The 21,209-nt window shown below is 41.6% G+C and overlaps 2 protein-coding genes across 3 annotated transcripts in view; both read left to right on the top strand.

Annotated features, from left to right (window-relative positions):
- Positions 1-1,723, top strand: part of acat1 (acetyl-CoA acetyltransferase 1) — a 56,259-nt gene extending 54,536 nt beyond the window's left edge. For both annotated transcript variants that reach the window (XM_078172117.1, XM_078172116.1), the window contains one exon: positions 1,303-1,723. In XM_078172117.1, the coding sequence (XP_078028243.1) occupies positions 1,303-1,423 (121 nt within the window). In that variant the 3' untranslated portion in view covers positions 1,424-1,723. The remainder of the gene's footprint in view (positions 1-1,302) is intronic.
- Positions 1,724-11,159: 9,436 nt separating this feature from the next.
- Positions 11,160-19,056, top strand: LOC144464625 (uncharacterized). The gene is made up of 11 exons (XM_078172156.1): positions 11,160-11,633; positions 11,695-11,980; positions 12,716-12,975; positions 14,443-14,738; positions 16,469-16,559; positions 16,649-16,765; positions 16,862-16,937; positions 17,024-17,281; positions 18,213-18,383; positions 18,643-18,749; positions 18,877-19,056. The coding sequence occupies exons 1-11, from the start codon at positions 11,160-11,162 to the stop codon at positions 18,904-18,906; spliced, it is 2,166 nt and encodes a 721-aa protein (XP_078028282.1). The 3' UTR covers positions 18,907-19,056.
- Positions 19,057-21,209: the final 2,153 nt, after the last annotated feature.

The following is a 21,209-nucleotide window of genomic DNA, read 5'->3' as shown; positions in this document are numbered from 1 at the left end:
ATCAAGAGGTTCTCGCTGCCCATCACATTCCAAACCACAAGAGAGGGCAAATTCTTCAGCAGGATGGTGCTCCTTCTCATACTTCAGCCTCCACATCAAAGTTCCTGAAAGTGAAGAAGGTCAAAGTGCTCCAGAATTGGCCAGCCCAATCACCAGACATGAACATTATTGAGCATGTCTGGGGTAAGATGAAGGAGGAGGCTTGGAAGATGAAACCAAAGAATCTTGATGAACTCTGGGAGTCCTGCAAGACTGCTTTCTTTGCCATTCCAGATGACTTCATCAATAAGTTATTTGAGTCATTGCTGAGACGTATGGATGCAGTCCTCCAAGCTCATGGGATTCATACACGATATTAATTCTTTTTCCCAAGGCACCATGACTTTATGTTCTGATGTTATTGGAGCATGTTTGTGTATTCAAAATAAAGTATCATTTCTACAGTACATTATTTTTGTATGCGACAAGACTTTTGTCCAAGCAAGATCTGACCTTTCTGTCCTAATTAAATGATAAAATTCAGTGAATGATGCACAACTTTATTTTGGTATAATAAGCATAATCTAGAGGCCTTTGCCTTTCATATAAGCCATTTCTGATTCCAATTGATCAACTACAAGTCAAGTTATTATTTGTTGTTCCTACAACTTGGATAAGCGACAAGACTTTTGTCAGGGACTGTATATATATATATATATATATATATATATATGTATATATATATATATATATGTATATATATATATATATATATATATAGATATATATATATATATATATATATATATATATATATATATATATATATATAGATATATATATATATATATATATATATATATATATATATAGATATATATATATATATATATATATATAGATATAGATATATATAGATATAGATATATAGATATAGATATATATATAGAAGGTGTGTCCAAACTTTATATTTATTTATTTATTTATTTATATATATATATATATATATATTGCACACTCTTGGCATTCTCTCGATGAGCTTCATATATGTATATACAGTACAGGCCAAAAGTTTGGACACACCTTCTCATTCAATGTGTTTTCTTTATTTTCATGACTATTTACATTGTAGATTCTCACTGAAGGCATCAAAACTATGAATGAACACATGTGGAGTTATGTACTTAACAAAAAAGGTGAAATAACTGAAAACATGTTTTATATTCTAGTTTCTTCAAAATAGCCACCCTTTGCTCTGATTACTGCTTTGCACACTCTTGGCATTCATATAATTAACATTTTATTTCTCTTTCTTCTCATCAGGATGTCTGGGGCGAGAATCGTGGGTCACATGGTTCACAACCTGAAGTCAGGCCAATATGGGCTGGCAGGCATCTGCAATGGAGGTGGTGGAGCTTCTTCTATTCTGATCCAGAAATTATAGGACAAATTTATATATATGAAGAATCTTCTCTCTCCTTGATACACTCTGTGTTAGACTTTGTGTTCACTACCAGTTGACTCCAGATGGTTGATGTTAATGTAAATTCCCTTTCACTGTCAAGAATTCTTCTTTTACAACTTTAATGCTAGTGGCCTTACTCAAACAGCAAAATAGGACTGCACAAACATGACATCATGAATCAAGTGTTTGAAACACTCCTTTGTTTGATAAAACATACTATGCAAAAAAAAGGTCAGTATTTAACTGTAAAATGAAAGCAAAATAAATAGTTTTTTGGAACCACTGTTTTCTTATTGACCTTCTGTGACTTGAAGTTTGACCTATGATAACTGAAGTTTCACAATGGTCACATTGCTTGGGTTTCAATATTTTTACACTTAATCTAAAAACTTACACTACAAATATAGCGGCAAATACCGGGGTTCAAGCCAGCATGGAAATTTAATACTTGAGAGCTGGGAACAATAAAGAACTTTGACAGTTCAGGGCATGTACACATGTGTATTCATGAATACACAGCACACTCATTTGAAATTCACCATGAGCTTGGACAGACTTAAAATGAACTACACTTATATATGTTTATACATGACTCAGGTGACTTCAGACTTGACTCCAGACTCTCTGACCTGTGGACACCTTTCTGTGTGTCTGGATATATTGCTCGTTTCATTTAAGGTAATCAACACATCAGATCTGTGTCATGTAATCACTGCAGCTGCTTGTCATGTGATTGTAATTGCAACATGTGATCAGCTATATTTAAGATGGCCTCTCACAGTATTTGTTTGTCTGACGAAGAGCACACAGCTCGAAACGTACGTCACGGTGCAATAAATTATATTGTTTTCTGCAAAGAGTCCTGCAGTGTTGCGAGTCATTCACCCTTCTTTCATCTACAACTGTCAACTCAGCACCTGCCCTCCCACGGTGAGATGTGTGTGCCTTTGGTTTGATTTTTTGATGCATAAAAGGATTAATTGTTGGAATACACATACAAGGAGGTGTATTTAGCATAGCACATAATTAGTGGTTATTAGGTGTCATGTATGACCTTCCCAAATAACATTCCCAGTTAACTGGATCAATAACTCCACTTTACATTAATGAATGAAAACAGGAGGAGGAAACCACAATATTCTTTGACCTCATTTTATTTAAATGAAAAATACTGTAATCAGTCACTGTAGAGAGAGAGACAGAGAGAGAGAGAGAGACAGACAGACAGAGACACAGAGAGAGAGAGAGAGAGACAGACACAGAGAGAGATGTTTTTTGTCTGTCAAGCTCCATGTCCTGCAGCTTTCTCTTTTCATACTGGAGCTTCACATCTGCCAGCCCTATCAGCTTCTGTGGATGACTTGCATATAGCTGTCTGACAGTTTGTGAATTCTGTAAAACACATATCTATTAGCACAGCAGTTGTGGACACCATGGAGAGGACAACTGCCTTGCTGAGGAAGGTGAAGGTGATGGACTGGCCAAGTATGTATCCAGCCCTAAACTCATCTGTGCACCTGTGGGGCATCTTCAAGCTGAAGGTGGGGTAGCGCAAGGTGTCTTCACATCCATCTGCTCCATGATGTCATCATGGCGGAGTGGGAGAGGATTCCTGAAGCAACCTGTGAGCTCTGGTGAATTCCATGCCCAAAAGGGTTAAAGCAGTGCTAGATAATAATGGTTGGCACACAAAATATTGACACTTTAGGCACAATTTGGACATGTTCACTGTGGGGTGTACTCACTTATGTTGCCAGCTGTTTAGATGTTGATGGCTGTGTTTTGAGTAATTTTCAGAGGAAGGTAAATCTATACTACTGTACACTGACTACTTTAAGTTATATCAAAGTGTCATTTCTATAGTGTTGTCCCATGAAAAGATATAATGAAATATTTGCAAAAATGGGAGGGGTGTACTCACTTATGTGAGATACTGTACTTATATAATTTAGTCATTGTGCTCTTTTTTATCTGCTCTGTGTAATTGCCTCTGTTTGAAATGTGCTACATCAGAGATTCCTAAACCTTTCAGACCATGTACCACTAGGCTATGTACCAAACCAAATTTCCAAAGTGCAACTTTCTACTGCAGATATGAATTTTTTCATATGATAAAAATGACTATCACCCATGCAACAGCATCAGCAAGGCTAAACAACATCAACAAAATGCTACTTTATTAAAATCAAAGAATAGCCTACATTTATAAAGTGCACTCACAAAAGTCACTCATCAGGGGGACAGACTACATTCAGTTCCAGTTTCTCCTGCATATTACGCACTGCATGTTACAATCAAACTTACTTTACCTCACTACACACACACACACACACACACACACACAGAGTCAAGTCTACTGCCAGCTCACACAAGATAAAAATAAGTTCATACACAACATACCATTTAACGCGGGCGCTGGGGGGTATTCCATCAACGTAAGAATATCCAGACTACGGTTTAATCTTGAAGTTTGACTAAACGCCAACTCTCAATTTAGCGCCAACCCGTTCCATCAAATCAGCTGGCTCCAATTGACGCTAATTCAAGCCTCACCTGTTAAGCCTCAACTAATGCACGCGCCCGGGTAAAATAAAAAGCCCACAGTAGTCGAGTGCCGAAAATGTTGCACAATGTCAAAAAGCAAAGGAAAGGAGCGAGCGGAGGCTTTTTCTGCGGCGGAGCAAACGGTCCTCATCGCAGTGTATGAGGACATAATTAAGAAAAAGGCAATACTGCAGCACTTAATAAAGCAAGGGAGGTGGCGTGGTGGAATACTGCCAACAGGCTTAATGCGCAAGTCACAAAGAAAATTCAGCATTTCAGCATAATATCATGTTATATAAATCCCGCATCAAAGGGACAAAATATATGTAGATAAGAACACCTATTAAATCTAACAGTTCAAGTATGCTTAATGAAATTCACCAAATGTTTAAATTAATATTAGTGATAGACTATTTATCACATTTATCTACTGATTCCTATGTACATTTCAGATGATGCATTTAATCAAACTATTTTATGTCAATCATCGCATTTATCACATTTGATTGTAGATTATGACATTTCCAAAATGATCAGTTTATAGGAAATAATCACGACATTTATCTATTGATTGTAGAAAATTCCATTTAGCAAATCCATCAATTCAGTGGAGATGAGGAAACCTTTTCAGTGAATGCAAGTGATAGTGAATCAATTATCTATTTCTCATCATTTGGGAGTCAATTGTAAGCTCTATCCCTTATTATATCAAAATAAGGAAAATCCCCTTAAATGTATGAAATGTGCTATAGGATGAGGAACAGACAAACCACAATGGCGTGTGTCCCATTTTAATGTGGTTGCTTTGTGTCATGGTTAATTCATAAATATAAAAGACAACCATATGTTAATGTGAACAAATCAAGCCCTATGATGATATATGGTGATGCTAGAAATAACAGTGGCTGCGGCATGTGACCTTTATAATGTGTGGTTCCAGCAAACTGGATAGATACACTATGATTTGCCTGCTGAACTGGTACCTACAGATAGGAGTCTGTCTGTATCAGTGGGTTGGTCCTGTCCTGGAAGACCCTTGGGGCTGGTGGTGGTGGTGGGAAGGCCCATTGAGCAATGTGGGCCTCCTCATCAACAGGATCCTCGATGAAGGGGCATGCCATTATTTCCTAATGTACTCTCTCTTGCTCTGTCTCTGTGTCTCTCTGGGTGTGTCCCTCTCCTTCTCTGTCCGTTGTCAGTTGACCTTAATTGGCTGTGAATTTGCTAGCCAATTGGAAACAGAGTGGGGTGGGGATGGGAGGGCAATCACATATTCATGTACAATCTTTTTTTGTAATGCCTCAGTTTCATTTTATTATAGTTTTGTTTTTATTAAATTGATTTTGGCTTTACTGTTGTGTTTTAGACAGGCTGAGGGACAGGGTAGGGATCTCAGGGACCACTCTTCATTGGTTTAAATCCTATCTGTCTGATCGATCCTTTTCTGTGGCTGTTGGCCCTCATGAATCAGTTTGCCCCCCTTTCTTGCGGGGTGCCCCAAGGTTCAGTGCTTGGGCCTATCCTCTTTACGCTATACATGCTCCCTCTCAGAGATGTCATCAGCAATTTTGAAGGTATCTCATACCATATGTATGCAGATGACCTCCAGTTATATTTTTCTTTTAACCCTGATAGGACTGATGGAATTGACTCACTGTACGATTGTATGAATGTAATTAAGGACTGGATGTCTTCTAACTCCCTTCAGTTGAACACAGCTAAAACTGAGATTTTAATTATTGCACCTAATGCCTCAGCATCTAAAGTGGCCAGCTGCTTAGGGTCCCTCAGTGCAAATGTGCGCCCCAAGTTGAGAAACCTTGGGGTCACATTTGATCAGGCCATGCTCTTCGATGACTACATCAAAACTGTCACTCGCTCCTGCTTTTTCCACCTCAAAAACATTTCCAAACTCAGATCCATGTTAACTTATTCTGAGCTAGAAATGATCATCCATGCTTTTATTTCCTCACGTCTGGATTACTGTAATTCTCTTTTCACCTGTCTAAATAAAACTTCATTAGACCGCCTCCAGCTGGTCCAGAACGCTGCCGCCAGGCTTCTGTCCAGATCTCATAAGTTCACTCACATCACTCCAGTCCTGGCATCCCTGCACTTTCTCCCTGTTAATTTCAGGATCCAGCACAAGATTGTAACCATCACTTACAGAGCCCTCCATGGTCAAGCACCTGTATACTTGACGGATCTGGTGTCCTTTCACTGTCCTGTCAGGTCACTGCGGTCCGCTGAAGGCCACCTACTTACTGTCCCTCACACAAGATTAAAGACAAAAGGTGATAGAGCCTTTAAGGCTGTTGCACCGAAATGTTGGAATGCACTACCTCATGAGCTGAGAGCGGCCTCTTCCGTGGACATTTTTAAAAAGCAGTTAAAAACACATCTGTTTAAGCTTGCGTTCCATTAATTGTCCATTTTATCATCTCTGTATTTTGCTGCACTTTACTTTTTATTTGTTTTTGTGTATTTTGCATTGATTCTGTTATTGTATTTTTTGTATTTTATCTTGTGAAGCACTTTGAGTCCTCTCTGTGAGAAGTGCTATATAAATAAATTAACTTACTTACTTACTTACTTTTTTTTTTTTAAATTATCTTATTTTTATTACATTTTAATTTGTTTTTAATAGTTAATTTTTTTTATTAATTATGTCATATATTTTATGATCTACATATTATTTTATCATTACATGACAGTTGTGAGTGTGTAAAAGCACTGGCAGAACTGTCTTTTAGGTGTCTGTTCTTGTCTATTGAACATTTTTTGATCATAGATGGAGCTAATCCTCACCTTAATCCTGCCACAGACCAGGATTGCCCGGCAGCATAACACCAGATTTCCACTGGATGCGTGTCCGTTGTGGAACGGCAGCGCTGGTTATCCGCTGCGTGCTCCGCCGTCCGTCAATACCCACCGGCTGCGTTTGCTGTGCGGAGCGGTGCAGCTCCGCCGGAAGACATCTCGGTGCACTGCCATGATTAATATCTCCTCGTCCATGGTGTCAACGGGGTGAAATTACGTCTGAAAACCTCTGACCTGTTGACTTCAGGCCTGCCTCTGCCCACTATGTAGTTTTCAAGGTGTAGTGCAGCGAAATATGATCCACTGTGTATTTTATTTTGAAAATTAACCGGATGTTTTATTTTGTTTCTGTGCACAACTTCCTGCCCTGCACGATCTGCTCTGTGCTAAATTGCTGCGTTGTGCTCAGCGTCCAGCAGAAATAGAAGTCCTGCGTATCTCTTCCGGAGGGCTCCGGAGTGCCGGAGGTGAGACGGAGCTGGAACGCAGCACAGCCGCAGCCGGTGGGAACACACACATTGACTAGAATTGAATCCTATCGGCTCTGCTGCCGTACTGGAGCGGAGACACAACCAACACGCATCTGGTGGAAATAGGCCGTAAGTTACCATGGTTACTAGGCTGGGATTCAGGTTAACCACCTTGATGGAACAGAGTTGTGGCTCAGTTTGATGGAACAGAAACCGGAGTTTAGCTCGATGTATCAGGCTTAGCCAGAACCATGGTTTCCATGGTTACCGATGTGAAGCTAATCTTAGCCACTTTGATGGAACAGAACTCTGGCTCACATTAGCCAGACTTGGCCATTTAAGCCTGGATTTGCCTTTAGCCTGCTTGATGGAATACCCCCCCTGGTCTCCTTTTCTCCTTTTCTCTCCTTTTTGCCACCTCTAGATTGTTGTTGTTGATGCTGCTGCGTCTGGTCGTGCTTCCTGATAACATCTGTAACTTACGTCATACGACGTCTTCTCTGGCGATGCGTTTAGTGACTACCGTAATAACTGATGTTTGAGTCTGCGCGCATTTTTCCCCCATTCAATGTCAAAATCGGGGACATTTTCGGGGATAGCTTTAACCAGGGACAGGTCACCCAAATTGGGGGCTGTCCCCGGAAATCGGGGATGTCTGGTCACCGTAAGTTAGCTTCTGTCTGTTAGCAGTTAGCTCCTATTAGCTCCTCACCGTTGGCTCAGACCGGAGTTACCGTGTGTTCAGTCCGGTAAACGATATCAGGCTGATAGCTGGCACCTCTCCAGTAAGCCATAGAGTGAAGCCATGGGTGAAATGAGGTGATTCTAAATCCACTGTGCAGCTGTTCTGACAATAAAACCGTTGGCTGTCTGAAGTCAGTGTTTTTCCTGTATGTAACTTGCTGAAATATGACTGCCACTCCTGATTTTTTTTTTCTTTTTCGTCTTAGCTCTTTAGAAACCACTGTGATATTATTTGGCGCTACAGACACTTCATATCCAGGCCTATTAGAACAGGGCTATACCTTGTCCTTTTACTAAACAAACTAAATAGCCTCATGTTATGTATCTTATGCATGTCATTTCTGTCTCTACATGGTCGCGCATTTACAATTCTCTACTCTCTGTATCACGCACAGCGGAGTTTCGCCCCGATGCGCACACGCGGAGGTTTGAGTTTGAACGATGCTGCGCTTTAGCCAATCACAATGGAGGGGGCGGGGCTGAGACATGCAGGTGTCCCCAGGAAATGTGTACCTACAGAAACAGCAAGGTCCGCGTCCATGGCGACCACTCCACCCAAAACACCGTCTCGTCAACGTGAAAAAAATATTTTTTCCAGCGGATGTCATAGTTACAACATGATTGAGCTAACTGGAGTAATTTCATGTCGTATCCGACAACAGGAGGCTTTTAACAGATGACGTCCTGATGTTAGCTTTGCTGCTGCTGTTAGGCTGTTACCTGTTCCTGTCAGCTGCACCCACTGATGCTCTCTAGACATCGTGATTTCCCAAAACTGAATAAATACCACACATAGCAACACAAAACTGCTTTGCTAGCTCAATCATGTTGTAACTAAGATATTCGCTGGAAAAATATTTTTTTCACGGACCGTTTATTGAGTTACTGAGTTGCTACAGACACTGCTAATGGGATAACAGCTAACGGTTAGCCCAGCTAATCTACGTTAACCATGTTATTAATTACAAAATGTGCACACAGAAATAGTAATGTTTGTTCAGTCATTGTGTTTATAGACTTTACAAACGGTTAGTCCGTTAGATTAGTCTAAACGGTGATATAGTGACGTGAAAAATGTGATTGATATACATATATATATATATAGCTAAACTCTGCTGGTTTTCTACCTGGAAGTATTTGTAAACAACAAGGCTGGGGGCACCACCGGAAGTGAAAGGGTTGAGCGATCCCCGAGACCCCTGCACTTCCGTTAGTCGAAAAACTACGGGCAGTGCCTCCAGAGGTAAAGGAAGAAAAAAAATCCTTTTTTTTTTTTTTTTTTTTTTTTTTTTTTTGTAACCGATGGATTTCCAGATTGGACTGAACCCAACCCAAGTCCGAGACAATTATATCTGAACCAGCAGCACAGCACTAATGGAGTAGAGCCTGTGTTGCATTCAGGCGTTGTCACGTAAATAACAAATTCCAGCACTTGAATAAGCCATAGCACAACACAGCAGCATGTCAAGTGGGCCGAACCCGAGCAAAACTTTTGATTTGTTATACGACTGATTCAGGTATGTTGACATGTCCTACAAGTTTTGTGACAATTGACCTATGGCTAAGCCACGCCCCTCTCCACTCACTCGGACAAACTATCAACATTCAGTGACCGGGCGCTATGGCAGGTGTCACAGTACACGGCATCTTGCAGGAGGCAATTGATGATTTTTGTGGACATAACAATCAGATTTCATTCAGAAGTAACCAAAAGGGCCTAAACTACGCATTGGAGGGATATATTAAACATTTTATTGTTGAAGGTCGATGAAAAGCTTAAATTACAAGCCAAAATTTACAGGTCACAGTGTACGCTTGTGAACCGCATCTCGTTGCCGTCGCCATCAAAGACAACGAGTTAAAGAGGCAACAGACAGCATTTTTTTTTAAAATATATCATTATGAAAATAATGTGGGTTGCACAGGGTAGTGGCCACAGTAAAATCAGACTATCAGCATTTACATAGGTTACTTAGTGGCTTTGCAATCTTTGTAACAAAGACGGTGGATAAAACAAGACGGTCCACTGCGAGTCAGTTTCCTGTATCAGTGTCACATGGGGTTCGCGACCACCACGCCCCTTTAGGAGACTAACAGCAGGTCTTGAGTCCATTGACTTCTGTGGGAGAAATGAACGTGATTCTTTCGCCCCATAGTCACGGAAGCAAATATTGGACCCATTTATCACAAGCCACATATCTTCAGAACATTCCAACACCAAAATGGCAAATTTCAGACGGACAAATCAGGAGAAAATTTACTTTGTTCAAGACCTGTCTCTGTCTCAACAACACACGAGATCTGGCACCAGATATCTCCTCTCTGGTGCTGAAATCAGAGAAAACAGTCACCAAAGATACTGGATTAAAAAAATATTTTTTCCAGCGGATATCTTAGTTACAACATGATTGAGCTAGCAAAGCAGTTTTGTGTTGCTATGTGTGGTATTTATTCAGTTTTGGGAAATCACGATGTCTAGAGAGCATCAGTGGCTGCAGCTGACAGGGACAGCTAACAGCAGCAGCAAAGCTAACATCAGGACGTCATCTGTTAAAAGCCTCCCGTTGTCGGACACGACATGAAACTACTCCAGTTAGCTCAATCATGTTGTAACTAAGACATCTGCTGGGAATTTTTTTTTTTTTCACGGACCGCTTATTTATTTAGCTAACAGCCAGTAAGGGTACACACATGTTGACAGAAGCGAGGTTGGGGATACTCGTCTTTGATTGGCGGTTCTCCATCATCTTTGATTGGGGTACGGGGGACAACACCTACTTAGGAGACCGGAAATGTATACCATTTCATATAATGGGAGTATATTGTAGGTGGGCCATCTTGTAGTAATCCAGTATCTTTGTTTGTAATAAGCTTCTGCCATCGGGGCGAAATTTCGCTGAAAAAATCTGCTTTACGGCAGGAAACGCGTCATGTATTGCGAAACTTGGCTCGACTGCGATGCATGCGTAGCGCAACAGCTTGCTCTCAACAAAACCATCTACCACCTAAAACCATCTCTATCATTTATTTCACCGACTAAACTGATAAGTCATCAGTGCACAATGTCTCCAAGAAAACCCAGGTGCAAAAGGGAGGGTGACCGCCTGTCACCATTGAAGAAAAAATCCTTGGTTACGATGCCGAAAGAGGATCTAGACGACGCCATTGCCAACGCCATTAGCTCCACGTTGTTAGCACAGCAGAGTGAGCTCAGCACGTTCATTCAGTCGGCAGTGAAAGAAGTGGTCAACAGCATCCTCGTTCCGCAGTTAGCTGAATTAACACGACAAATAAAAGATACCAACGATACTGTGAGTCAGCTAGCCCAGGGCCTCGAGTCATCACACAAAACCATTCAGAGTAACACGGCTAAGCTTGACACACTACAAGCTACAGTGAGGGCTAACAACCGTGAAGTCAACGGCCTTCAGCAACAGGTGGGGGAGCTCACCTCAAAAATCACCCAGATGGAGGACCCCAGCTGGAGGTCCAACGTGAGACTGGTCGGGCTGAAGGAGGGCAAGGAAGGGTCGGACGCCATTGGCTTCCTGAGCACCAACCTGCCCAAATGGATACCTTCTTTGGGAAACCGGGACATCCGCATAGAGAGGGCCCATCGACAGAGTTAACTCTGAAAAAGACACCAACCGTCCTCGTACTCTGATTTTCAAGCTGCTGGACTACTCCGACCGTCAGGCCGTCTTGAAAGGAGCCAGAGTTCAGCACGATGGACATCCCCTGCTGTTCTTCCCGGACTACAGCAGAGAAAAGACGGACAGGAGAAGGGAGTTCGCCCCGGTTCACAAGAAGATCACGTCGCTTGGGCTTCAGCCGTTTCTGCTCTACCCGGCTCAGCTAAAGATCATCTACAACGGCACCATCACCTTCGGGATGCCACACGACGCCGAGGATTTTCTTCAAAACACTTTCCAGCCCCCACCTGCCTTACGGAGACGGTGTGAGACGGACAACTCCTCATCACACCCACTGTGAGTCCAGGTATCCACAGCTGAGCGGCCTCTTGACGCTTGAATGTAATTTGATAATAATTCTTTAAAGTGTATATTTCAGGTTGAAAATTTTTATGACTTTTTTTATGGATTTACATTTCTGAGCTTATGATTAAGCCAACTATACCCAAAAAATAATTTAAAAAATTCATCTTCACAGATAAAAAGGGCAAAAATATGGTGAAAATTGTGGGTTTCTGAAGCTCGTGCCAAAAACTGAGTTTTTTTCATATTTACAGTGATGACGTAGCATGGGGGAGTCGTCTTGACCTTGCAGCTCACAGTAAACTGCATAATAGTAGTTTGGCGGTGTATCAGGGTAGTCAGTTGGTAACGTTAGTCGGTAGTCAGTTGTCTAGTCAGTTAGTTATTATTTAATCAGTAAGTAGTCAGGGTCAGTCAGTATTCAATAGGTTAGTCAATAGTCTGTCAGTATTCAGTGACATTAGGTCAGTAACGTTAGCAAGTCAGTCGGGCGGCTGGCGGTTCTTAGCTAACGTCAGTGTGTTAGCTAGCTAGCTCTCTGTTTGTTATTAGCTAGTTTTGTCCGCCTTTTCACATAATGGTGAAATACTGCGTTTGTGGGGGCTGCACAAACTCTAGTCTATCTGGACATAGAGTTCATACTTTTCCCACGAATAGGAAAAGTGCCACTTTTCGTGCGTGGGTGCATTTTGTCCAAGTGAAGGGACGGGACTTCACTGCGGCGTCAGCAACCAAGAACGTGGTTATTTGTGGCGCGCACTTCACACCGGAGGATTATATTCCCGGGGACATGATGGAGTGTGAAATGGGATTTCGGCACCAGAACCGGGTGAGACTGAGAGTGGGTGCTGTTCCCTCTCTGCACACAGCAGCGTCGTCGGCTCCACCATTAGCAGCAGTGCCGGCCCCGTCTCAGCTAGGACACAGCTCGGCTCGACGAAAACGGGAACTGCGCAGAGTGAGTCATTTTCTAACCATTGCCAACTTCCAAATTGCCAGCATAATGTAACATTAACGTTAGCTACTAATTGTTGTAAGGCGTAATTGCTAACCATAGTCTGCTAACATTGTTACAGACTGGTAAACGCCTGTAGCCTATACATTTCATCCCCTCGGGCATGCCCATAGCCTATAAGTTAGCCCAAATGGCATGACACCCGTTGGACTGGGAAGCTTGCGAAAATATCGTAGCTAGCTAACGTTAGCTATATGAGACAACGTGTGCGAGCGAACCCTCCTCCGTCTGTCAATGGCGAAAAGGCGGTGTTACGAATGTGCACGAAGGGCAGGCTCGTGTTTGCTGCAGAGACTAGCGGGTTGCACAGGGCTTTATTTCACTCGCCCGGTGACCAGTGACCACTATCAGGGAAACGCGCTGTGTCATCAGAGGACCGGCAAAATGACACATTTACCAGTCTGTTGCAATTATAAGCACTCTGAAGTGTACAACTTGGCTGGACTTTGTGAGCACAGCTAGCTAGTACATTTGTCATGTATTTCATGTGGTGTCATGTTGGTGTGCTATAAGGTTTTGGGAGATGCTGCAAGTGGGGTTGCACCGCCTGCAGTCCTTGGCAATTTGGACCAAGAGGCCTTTTCAATGGCTCCTCGACCATCTGGGCTGCACTGTTTAACTCAGTGTAACATCAGACCCTTGCATCGTTCATCAGGTAATGAAACTATAGTCTTATCTACAATGAGCTATAGCCTGCATACCACACTCCATTAAATTGCATCATGTAGGAAGATAATTTATTACACATCTTAGTATGATGCAGGTTGGTACAACTTTGATTGGTTTAGGCTAGATTCTACATGTGTATCTGTTGTGGCTACTAAATATAATGTTGTATATTACTCAGGTAGATCTCTTTATCTTACTGTAGCAACCCAGGTTTAGCCCAAGATGGTCAGTGTGGGGACTCAGACAAGTTTTGAGGAAAAGACCTCCACTCCACTGCCCAGCCCAATAAGCATAATAAGCAAAATGATGAGTGGGTCATCTGATGATGATAAACCATCAAAAGAGCCACTTCAGGAATCTCACTCTGACTTCAGGTAAGACATATTCTTTATACCAAATACACATCAGCACTAAAGATACGATTTTAGAGCTATGCCAGCATTGGGCAATTGAAAATAAAGAAATAATAGCCTATTTGGTGTTTTTCTTTCTCTTTTTAGTGCTGCTGACAAGTTCATAGTGTGTAAAAGCAAGCTGATGTCCTTGTTCGGCATTTGCCCTGCTTGTTGTGGGGAAACCCAGGGACATGTGGAGGAGCTTATTAAAAAAATAGCTTGTATCATAATCTGTATGTTCATTTTGTTTTTTAATTTATTTATATTCATCTTTTTTAGTTTGTTTTCTTTGGTTATAATTTATAGATTAAGTGGTTATTATCTGCCTTTCCTATACATCTCCTAGGTCTGTGCCTGTGGGTACCAGCATTCTTGGCAGAACCAGCCAATGCTGAACCGAAACATGCCTGCCTGCAACCTCCTACTGAGTGGAGCCATCCACTTTTCAGGGTGCATGGCTACACAGACTCTGCGGATGCTGAAGCTGTTTGGGCTGCAGTGCATCAGTGCCGGGACATTCTTCCACCATCAGCGCCTGTACACTATCCCCACCATTGTGGATACCTGGCAGACTCAGCAGACAGAGCTCGTCAGACAGCTGAAAGAGATGGGTGGAGGACTAATCCTCTCTGGTGACTGTAGGTAGGTAGTACACTTTGGCTAGTGTCATTGATATACAAAAGGCCAAAAATGTATTTTCAGATAGAATATAGCTTAATATGTCAGTTTTTGTGCCTCACCATCTGATTTAAACTGTTTTTTTTTGTTTGTTTGTTTTTTAATACATACAGTTGTGAAAAAATTGTGTGTTTTTGGACATATGGATATTTAATATCAATTCTAACAATACTGGGAGATTCAGGTAATATAACTAAACAATTAAAACTTAAGAAAAGATTTTTATAACTTTCTGTAAAATGTAATTTTAAAAAAATGCAATTTCTGGTGAGGAATAAATTAGGACACCCCCACATTTATTCCCACTTAAAATGGCTAAAATCACACACAGGTGTATCACATCCGGTGCACATGATTAGAACATCGTTACTCAGCATTTTGAGGGAGGCTTGCCCTTTTAAACCTCAGACATTTAGTTTGGTGTGCTCCAGACTGCTGAAGTGACAGTGAACACCATGGTGAGATCAAAAGAGCTGTCTGAGGCCTTCAGAAAGAAGATTGTAGCAGCTTATGAGTCTGGTAAGGGATTCAAAAAGATCTCAAAAGAATATGAAATCAGCCATTCCACCGTCCGGAAAATAGTCTACAAGTGGAGGACATTCAAAACAACTGCCACCATGCCCAGGTCTGGCCGTCCAAGCAAGTTCACCCCGAGAGCAAACCGCAAGATGCTAAAAGAAGTCTCCAAAAACCCTAAAGTATCATCATGGGACCTACAGCAGGCTCTTGCTACTGTTGATGTGAAAGTGCATGCCTCTACAATCAGAAAGAGACTGCACAGGTTTAACTTTCATGGGAGGTGTGCAAGGAGGAAACCTTTGCTCTCTAAGAGAAACATGAAGGCCAGACTGAAGTTTGCCAGAGTGAACGTAGACAAAGACCAGGACTTCTGGAATAATGTCCTTTCGACAGATGAGTCTAAAATTGAATTATGTGGACGTCAGAAGAGAGGACATGTTTGGCGTAAACCCAATACAGCATTCCAGGAAAAGAACCTCATACCAACTGTGAAGCATGGAGGTGGAAGTGTCATGGTTTGGGGATGCTTTGCTGCAGCAGGACCTGGCCGGCTCACCATCATAGAATCCACCATGAATTCTATCGTCTATCAGAGGGTGCTTGATGAACATGTGAGACCATCTGTAAACGGAAGCGGAACTGGACCCTGCAACATGACAATGACCCAAAACATACCAGTAAATCCACCAAGGACTGGCTGAAAACTAAGAAATGGAGAGTCCTGGAATGGCCGAGTCAAAGCCCAGATCTTAATCCCATTGAGATGCTGTCGGGTGACTTGAAATGGGCTGTACATGTAAGAAACCCCTCAAACATCTCACAGCTGAAAGAATTCTGCATTGAGGAGTGGGGCAAACTCTCCTCAGACCGATGTCGGAGACTGGTAGACAGCTACAAGAAGCGTCTCACTGAAGTTATTTCAGCCAAAGGGGGTAACACTAGCTATTAGGGGGTAGGGTGTCCTAACTTTTTCCTCAGTTAGAATATGCATTTTTATTGATATCTTTCGTTCAATGAGTAAAACAAGGTTAACTTTTGTTGTTTACCTGCAATTAAATCACTTTCTTTCCCAGAGATAAAGAAAAACAAGATCAGACATCGATATGTGAACATTTGTTATTAAAGAACTAAATATTTAATGGGGTGTCCTATTTTTTTCACATGACTGTATATAGGTCAGTCTCTCCTGGCCACTGTGCCAAGTATGGCACCTACTCTCTGATCGAGGACAGAGTCAACAATGTGATGGATCTTCAACTTGTTCAGGTAAGTTCATATTATCACTATCAGACCATTTTATCTCCAATTAGCTGTCTTAGGTAACACAGTTAGTGATATGACCAAATGTTTTTCAGAGCTCCGAGGTCCCAAGCAGCAACTGGTGTGAGCTGGAGGGTTTGAAGCGCAGCATTGCATTTCTTGAGGAGCAAGACATGACTGCCTCAGCCCTCATTACAGACAGAAGTCGTCAGGTAAAGACAATACCAGATGTACACACAAAAAGTCTAGCTTCTGACCATCACTCAGATTTTTTTTTATTGAAATTGTGTTTGTGGCCCATGCTTTAGGTTGCCAAGTGGGTGCGGGAGGAGATGTGCCCACAAGGAACACGCCATTTCTTTGATATCTGGCATATTGGTAAAAGTAAGTATCTTGGTGTATGTAGTTTAATTTACTTTGATTGTTGTTTGTTTTCCTTTTTTAACATAAGTGTTTGCGTTGTGAAACAGGTATAGGGAAAGCGCTGGATGTGGCTGCGAAGGAGAGAGGGTGTGAGGACCTTAAGCTGTGGAAGCCAGCCATAATCAACCACCTCTACTGGACTGCTGCTTCCACACCTGACGGAAACCCAAATATCATGCAGGCTAAATGGGAGAGCATGGTCAACCATGTGCTCGACATCCATGAGCATGACACCCCTACGTTTACCTGCTGTGCACATCCACCTCTGGAGGGAGAAGCAAGGGACAAAGCGTGGCTGGAACCAGGTACATATTTCCGACTACTACAGTAAGTGGTTGAGTTATGTATGGAGCTCTATCTTTATTCAACAGAGTGGTATCTTACATATATTCATATATATGTATATATATATATATATATATATATATATATATATGTTCTATGCGGCAAAATACAGGCGCACGTAAATTAACAGTCCCTTTATCCCCTTGATGCCTGGATTTATTTACAATTATATAAAAAAATGAATTATATGTGCTTTTGCTTTCAAGCTAATGCGAAATTAAGTGGAGATTGTTAATTTGTCTTTAGCAAATAGAATAGATATAAATTTAGGTATGATATAAATTAGCGACAGTCGGCATAAATGGAAAAAAAAGGTAAAAACAAACAAACAAATAAATAATAAAACACATTTTCCCATCTCAGGTATGTAAATTTTATTGATGCCACACAATTATTTTCAATGTCCTGACTATAATTCCAACTATTATAATCCAATATGAAACAGAGCTCAAGCTTTTTACTTAGAACACTGGTGCAAGGAATTTATTTATTTTATTAATTTCTATCTATTCTATGTGCTAAAGACAAATTAACAATCTCCGCTTAATTTCGCATCAGCTTGAAAGCAAAAGCACATATAATTATTTTTTTTATTTTTATTTCACACACACACACACACACACATGTAGAATCTAGCTCCATACACAACTCCATCATGGATAAAACTCGCAGACAGACTGAGGGCAGCAATACGGCATTGTCTAGTCTGCCATTTCAAACAAAGAAGAAGAAGAATGCTTTCCGGGTCAAGGCAAAGCAAGCTTGATTAAATGTGTTTAATGTGTTTAATAAACACATAACAGAAAATCAGATAAATGCTCGTTTTGTAGTATGTAATAAGGGCATATGGAGACAGTTGTAGTGACATCAGAACAAGATGTGTTTCCACAGGATCAAATGTAGCTATCAAACTGGAGAGTGTAGCTACCAGACCAGCACTGGTGAAGGATATCCGGCAGCTCTCCCACAGCACCAGACCTTCTCTCAGGAGGCATTTCACTCCCTCATGCTGCACTTTGCCCCCAAGCACACCAGCTTCTCCTTTCTTGGGATGTACAGCAGGTACATAGTATGTGATGTGAAGAAAATATTTTCTTTTTCAGATCCCTGCCTCCCACCTATTGTGTCTATGACCCTGTGCGCAGCAGTTTTTCATCTTTCATTGTATATGTGTGTGTGTCTTTACATCTACCTCTCTGCTCTTACTCCAGTGCAGTGGCTCTTCCAGTGTCAGTGTTGACCCTGCTGTTTTCTCTCGTCATTATTGTTATTGTTGTCTATGACACTGTTTAATATTTCTTTCATTGTACTTTTTCTACAGGCTTCTCTTGGCAGCCCTGCATTACAACAACAATGGCAGCAGAGAGATTGCCCGGGCGAGTGATGGTGAGGCCTGTTCCGCTGTTTCATACCCAAGGTTCCGCAAAGGTGACTGTGTCGTCCGTCCCATCAAGGAGAAACCATCATACGATTAGCAGTTTGTCAGTCCCTAAATATTATTAAGTGAGCTGGTTCATGAGTCAACCATCTCACTGAATTTGTCTCCTTTTCCTAGCATATGCATCAGCCCTCATGGAGTCTCTGAGAGTGGGATACTCCAGGTCGCCACAGGCTCTACGTGAGAAGAGTACTCTGTTGTCCTCAGCCACACCTGCCCCCTTTTGCAGATCCTTCCAGCATATCAGTAAGGATGAAGCCATTGGCCAGCATCATGCACGACAGTCACGATTCAGCACAGGACATTAATACAGATGCTATTATACTTTTTATTTTACGTTATCTTTGTGTTTGGAAACTTATTTTGTATTGATATATTCTTGCACTGGAAACTAGCTTCATATGGAGCTTACATTATATTGTGTTGTAAGTAACAAGTTAAGTAATCACTTTTGATAACAAATAAATAATTGTTTTACTCTTTTGAGGAGTAATAAGCAATAAGTAACTGCCGGGAATTACTTTTTCTGAATAACTTGCCCAATACTGGACAGAAGACACTTTGTGAATGTGATTTTTGAATCTGTTTATTAATTACCCCCCAAATGAGGCCATTCAAAGCCCTTGTAAGTCCCCCCTTCCTCTGGGAACTGTCTCCTGATGGCAGAGACGACGCAGGACGGAATGGGCTTCCTTATGTGCCTGCCCAGAACCCCATAGGCCCAGCGGACAACCTGCCTATAGGCTGTGTAGCGGTATTGCCTGGGGAATGGGATAGGGACACATTCTAAAATCTGACAATAAAAAAAAAAAAAAAAAACAGTAACAGTGTACATTATTTCTGCCCTACACTTACTCATGTCTGGTGGCCTCCAGAGGACCATGCTCCTGCCTGAAATTGAGGTAGGCTATATGGAGCACAAACGGGTTCAGGCAGCATGCCTCAAAGCCTGCGTGCTGCGTCAGGCATGTAGTGTCCTTGGGTCTGGGGGTCAGATTCTCCACCAGGGGCCAGAAGGAAAGAACCTCCCTGCAGCACATGCTCTCCACAGTAGAGGGCATAGCCTGGCATTTCCCACACAAGCACATATCAAATAAAACGTGTACCCCTAAACTAAACACCCTAATGTCTCACCTGTACAGAGTAACATTGCATATTTTCTAATGTAGTTTACATGATATCTGATGTGTTTGTGTTTAGACAAAAGCAGTGTTGGGCAGTAACATATTACACATTACCCTAATCTTACCACCTCCTGGCTGGATCCTAATTGAGGATGGGGGATATCCCTGCCTGACCGCTCCAATCAGCCTCATGACACCATACAGGGAGCCGGTGCAAAACCCTGTGCAGGCCAGGTACAACTGTCATCACGCCAAGGCCAGATGTGTGGTGGAAAGGGCAATTGGCATGATGAAGACCTGGTGGCGCAGCATCTTTCTCAAGGCGCTCGAGGTAAAAAAAAAAGAGCATAAGATGTCTGTAAATGTCACTACATACACATTGCTTTGTACAGCTTTGCTGCTCAGCAGCCATGACTGCTGAGCAGCAAAGCTGTACAAGGAAGAACATTTTGAGATCATTAAAAACAATACATTCAATGATTTATATAGCATTCTAATTAATAAGGATTAAAAAATAAAGTTTAATAACATGCAGTTACATGACACATCTCTTTGGTCCTGTAGGTTAGATCTACCTTTGTGCCAGTGGTGGTGTCCACCTGTGCTTTCCTCTACAACCTCTGCATCACCAATGGTGACATGGTGGAGCCAGATGTGGAGGAGGGGGGCGTCCACGGCAATGATTACCAGGAAAACCAGCCGGAGGACCAAAGGCCAGGAGAAAACCTGCAGAACAGACTGGCAGCAAAGGTTTCTGCTCCTGGTGCCGCCACATTGACTACTAGTCAAGTCACCATTTTTTTGTACATAGTTCTTACATTTGACATTTTTTGTAAATAGTTCCTACAATAATTGTTCTTGTTTGATTACAAAGTTCTAGTTCTCTTTGTATTCATTAATTCAGGTTCAGCTGGTTTCTGTAAACAACCATATGACATATATTTAACACTATTTGAGTTCCTGCAATAATTGTTCTTGTTTGATTACAAAGTTCTAGTTCTCTTTGTATTCATTAATTCAGGTTCACTTGGTTTCTGTAATCAACCATATGGCATATATATACATTGTGGTGGCAAAACAACTATTTAATGAACAGTTTAAAGAAAAAGTCTTCACACATCTGCTGTCTTTCTTGAGTTTTAATAAGCATTCATGAATGGAGTCACTCACACATACAACCGCATGAACAGTCAGTCAGTGAATGCCTAGCAAGTCCTCTCGCCCTGCTATCTTTATAGTTCCCATAACACATGCACATCAACAGTCAAAATATGTGTCGCCTTGACATTCCTAAAACACAACATCTCTTGAGACTAACAAGGACAC

Source organism: Epinephelus lanceolatus, chromosome 11 (assembly GCF_041903045.1).
Source record: "Epinephelus lanceolatus isolate andai-2023 chromosome 11, ASM4190304v1, whole genome shotgun sequence".
NCBI classification, from domain to species: domain Eukaryota; kingdom Metazoa; phylum Chordata; class Actinopteri; order Perciformes; family Serranidae; genus Epinephelus; species Epinephelus lanceolatus.
Note: the sequence above shows the minus strand (reverse complement) of the source record. Positions and strands in the feature narration are given on the sequence as shown.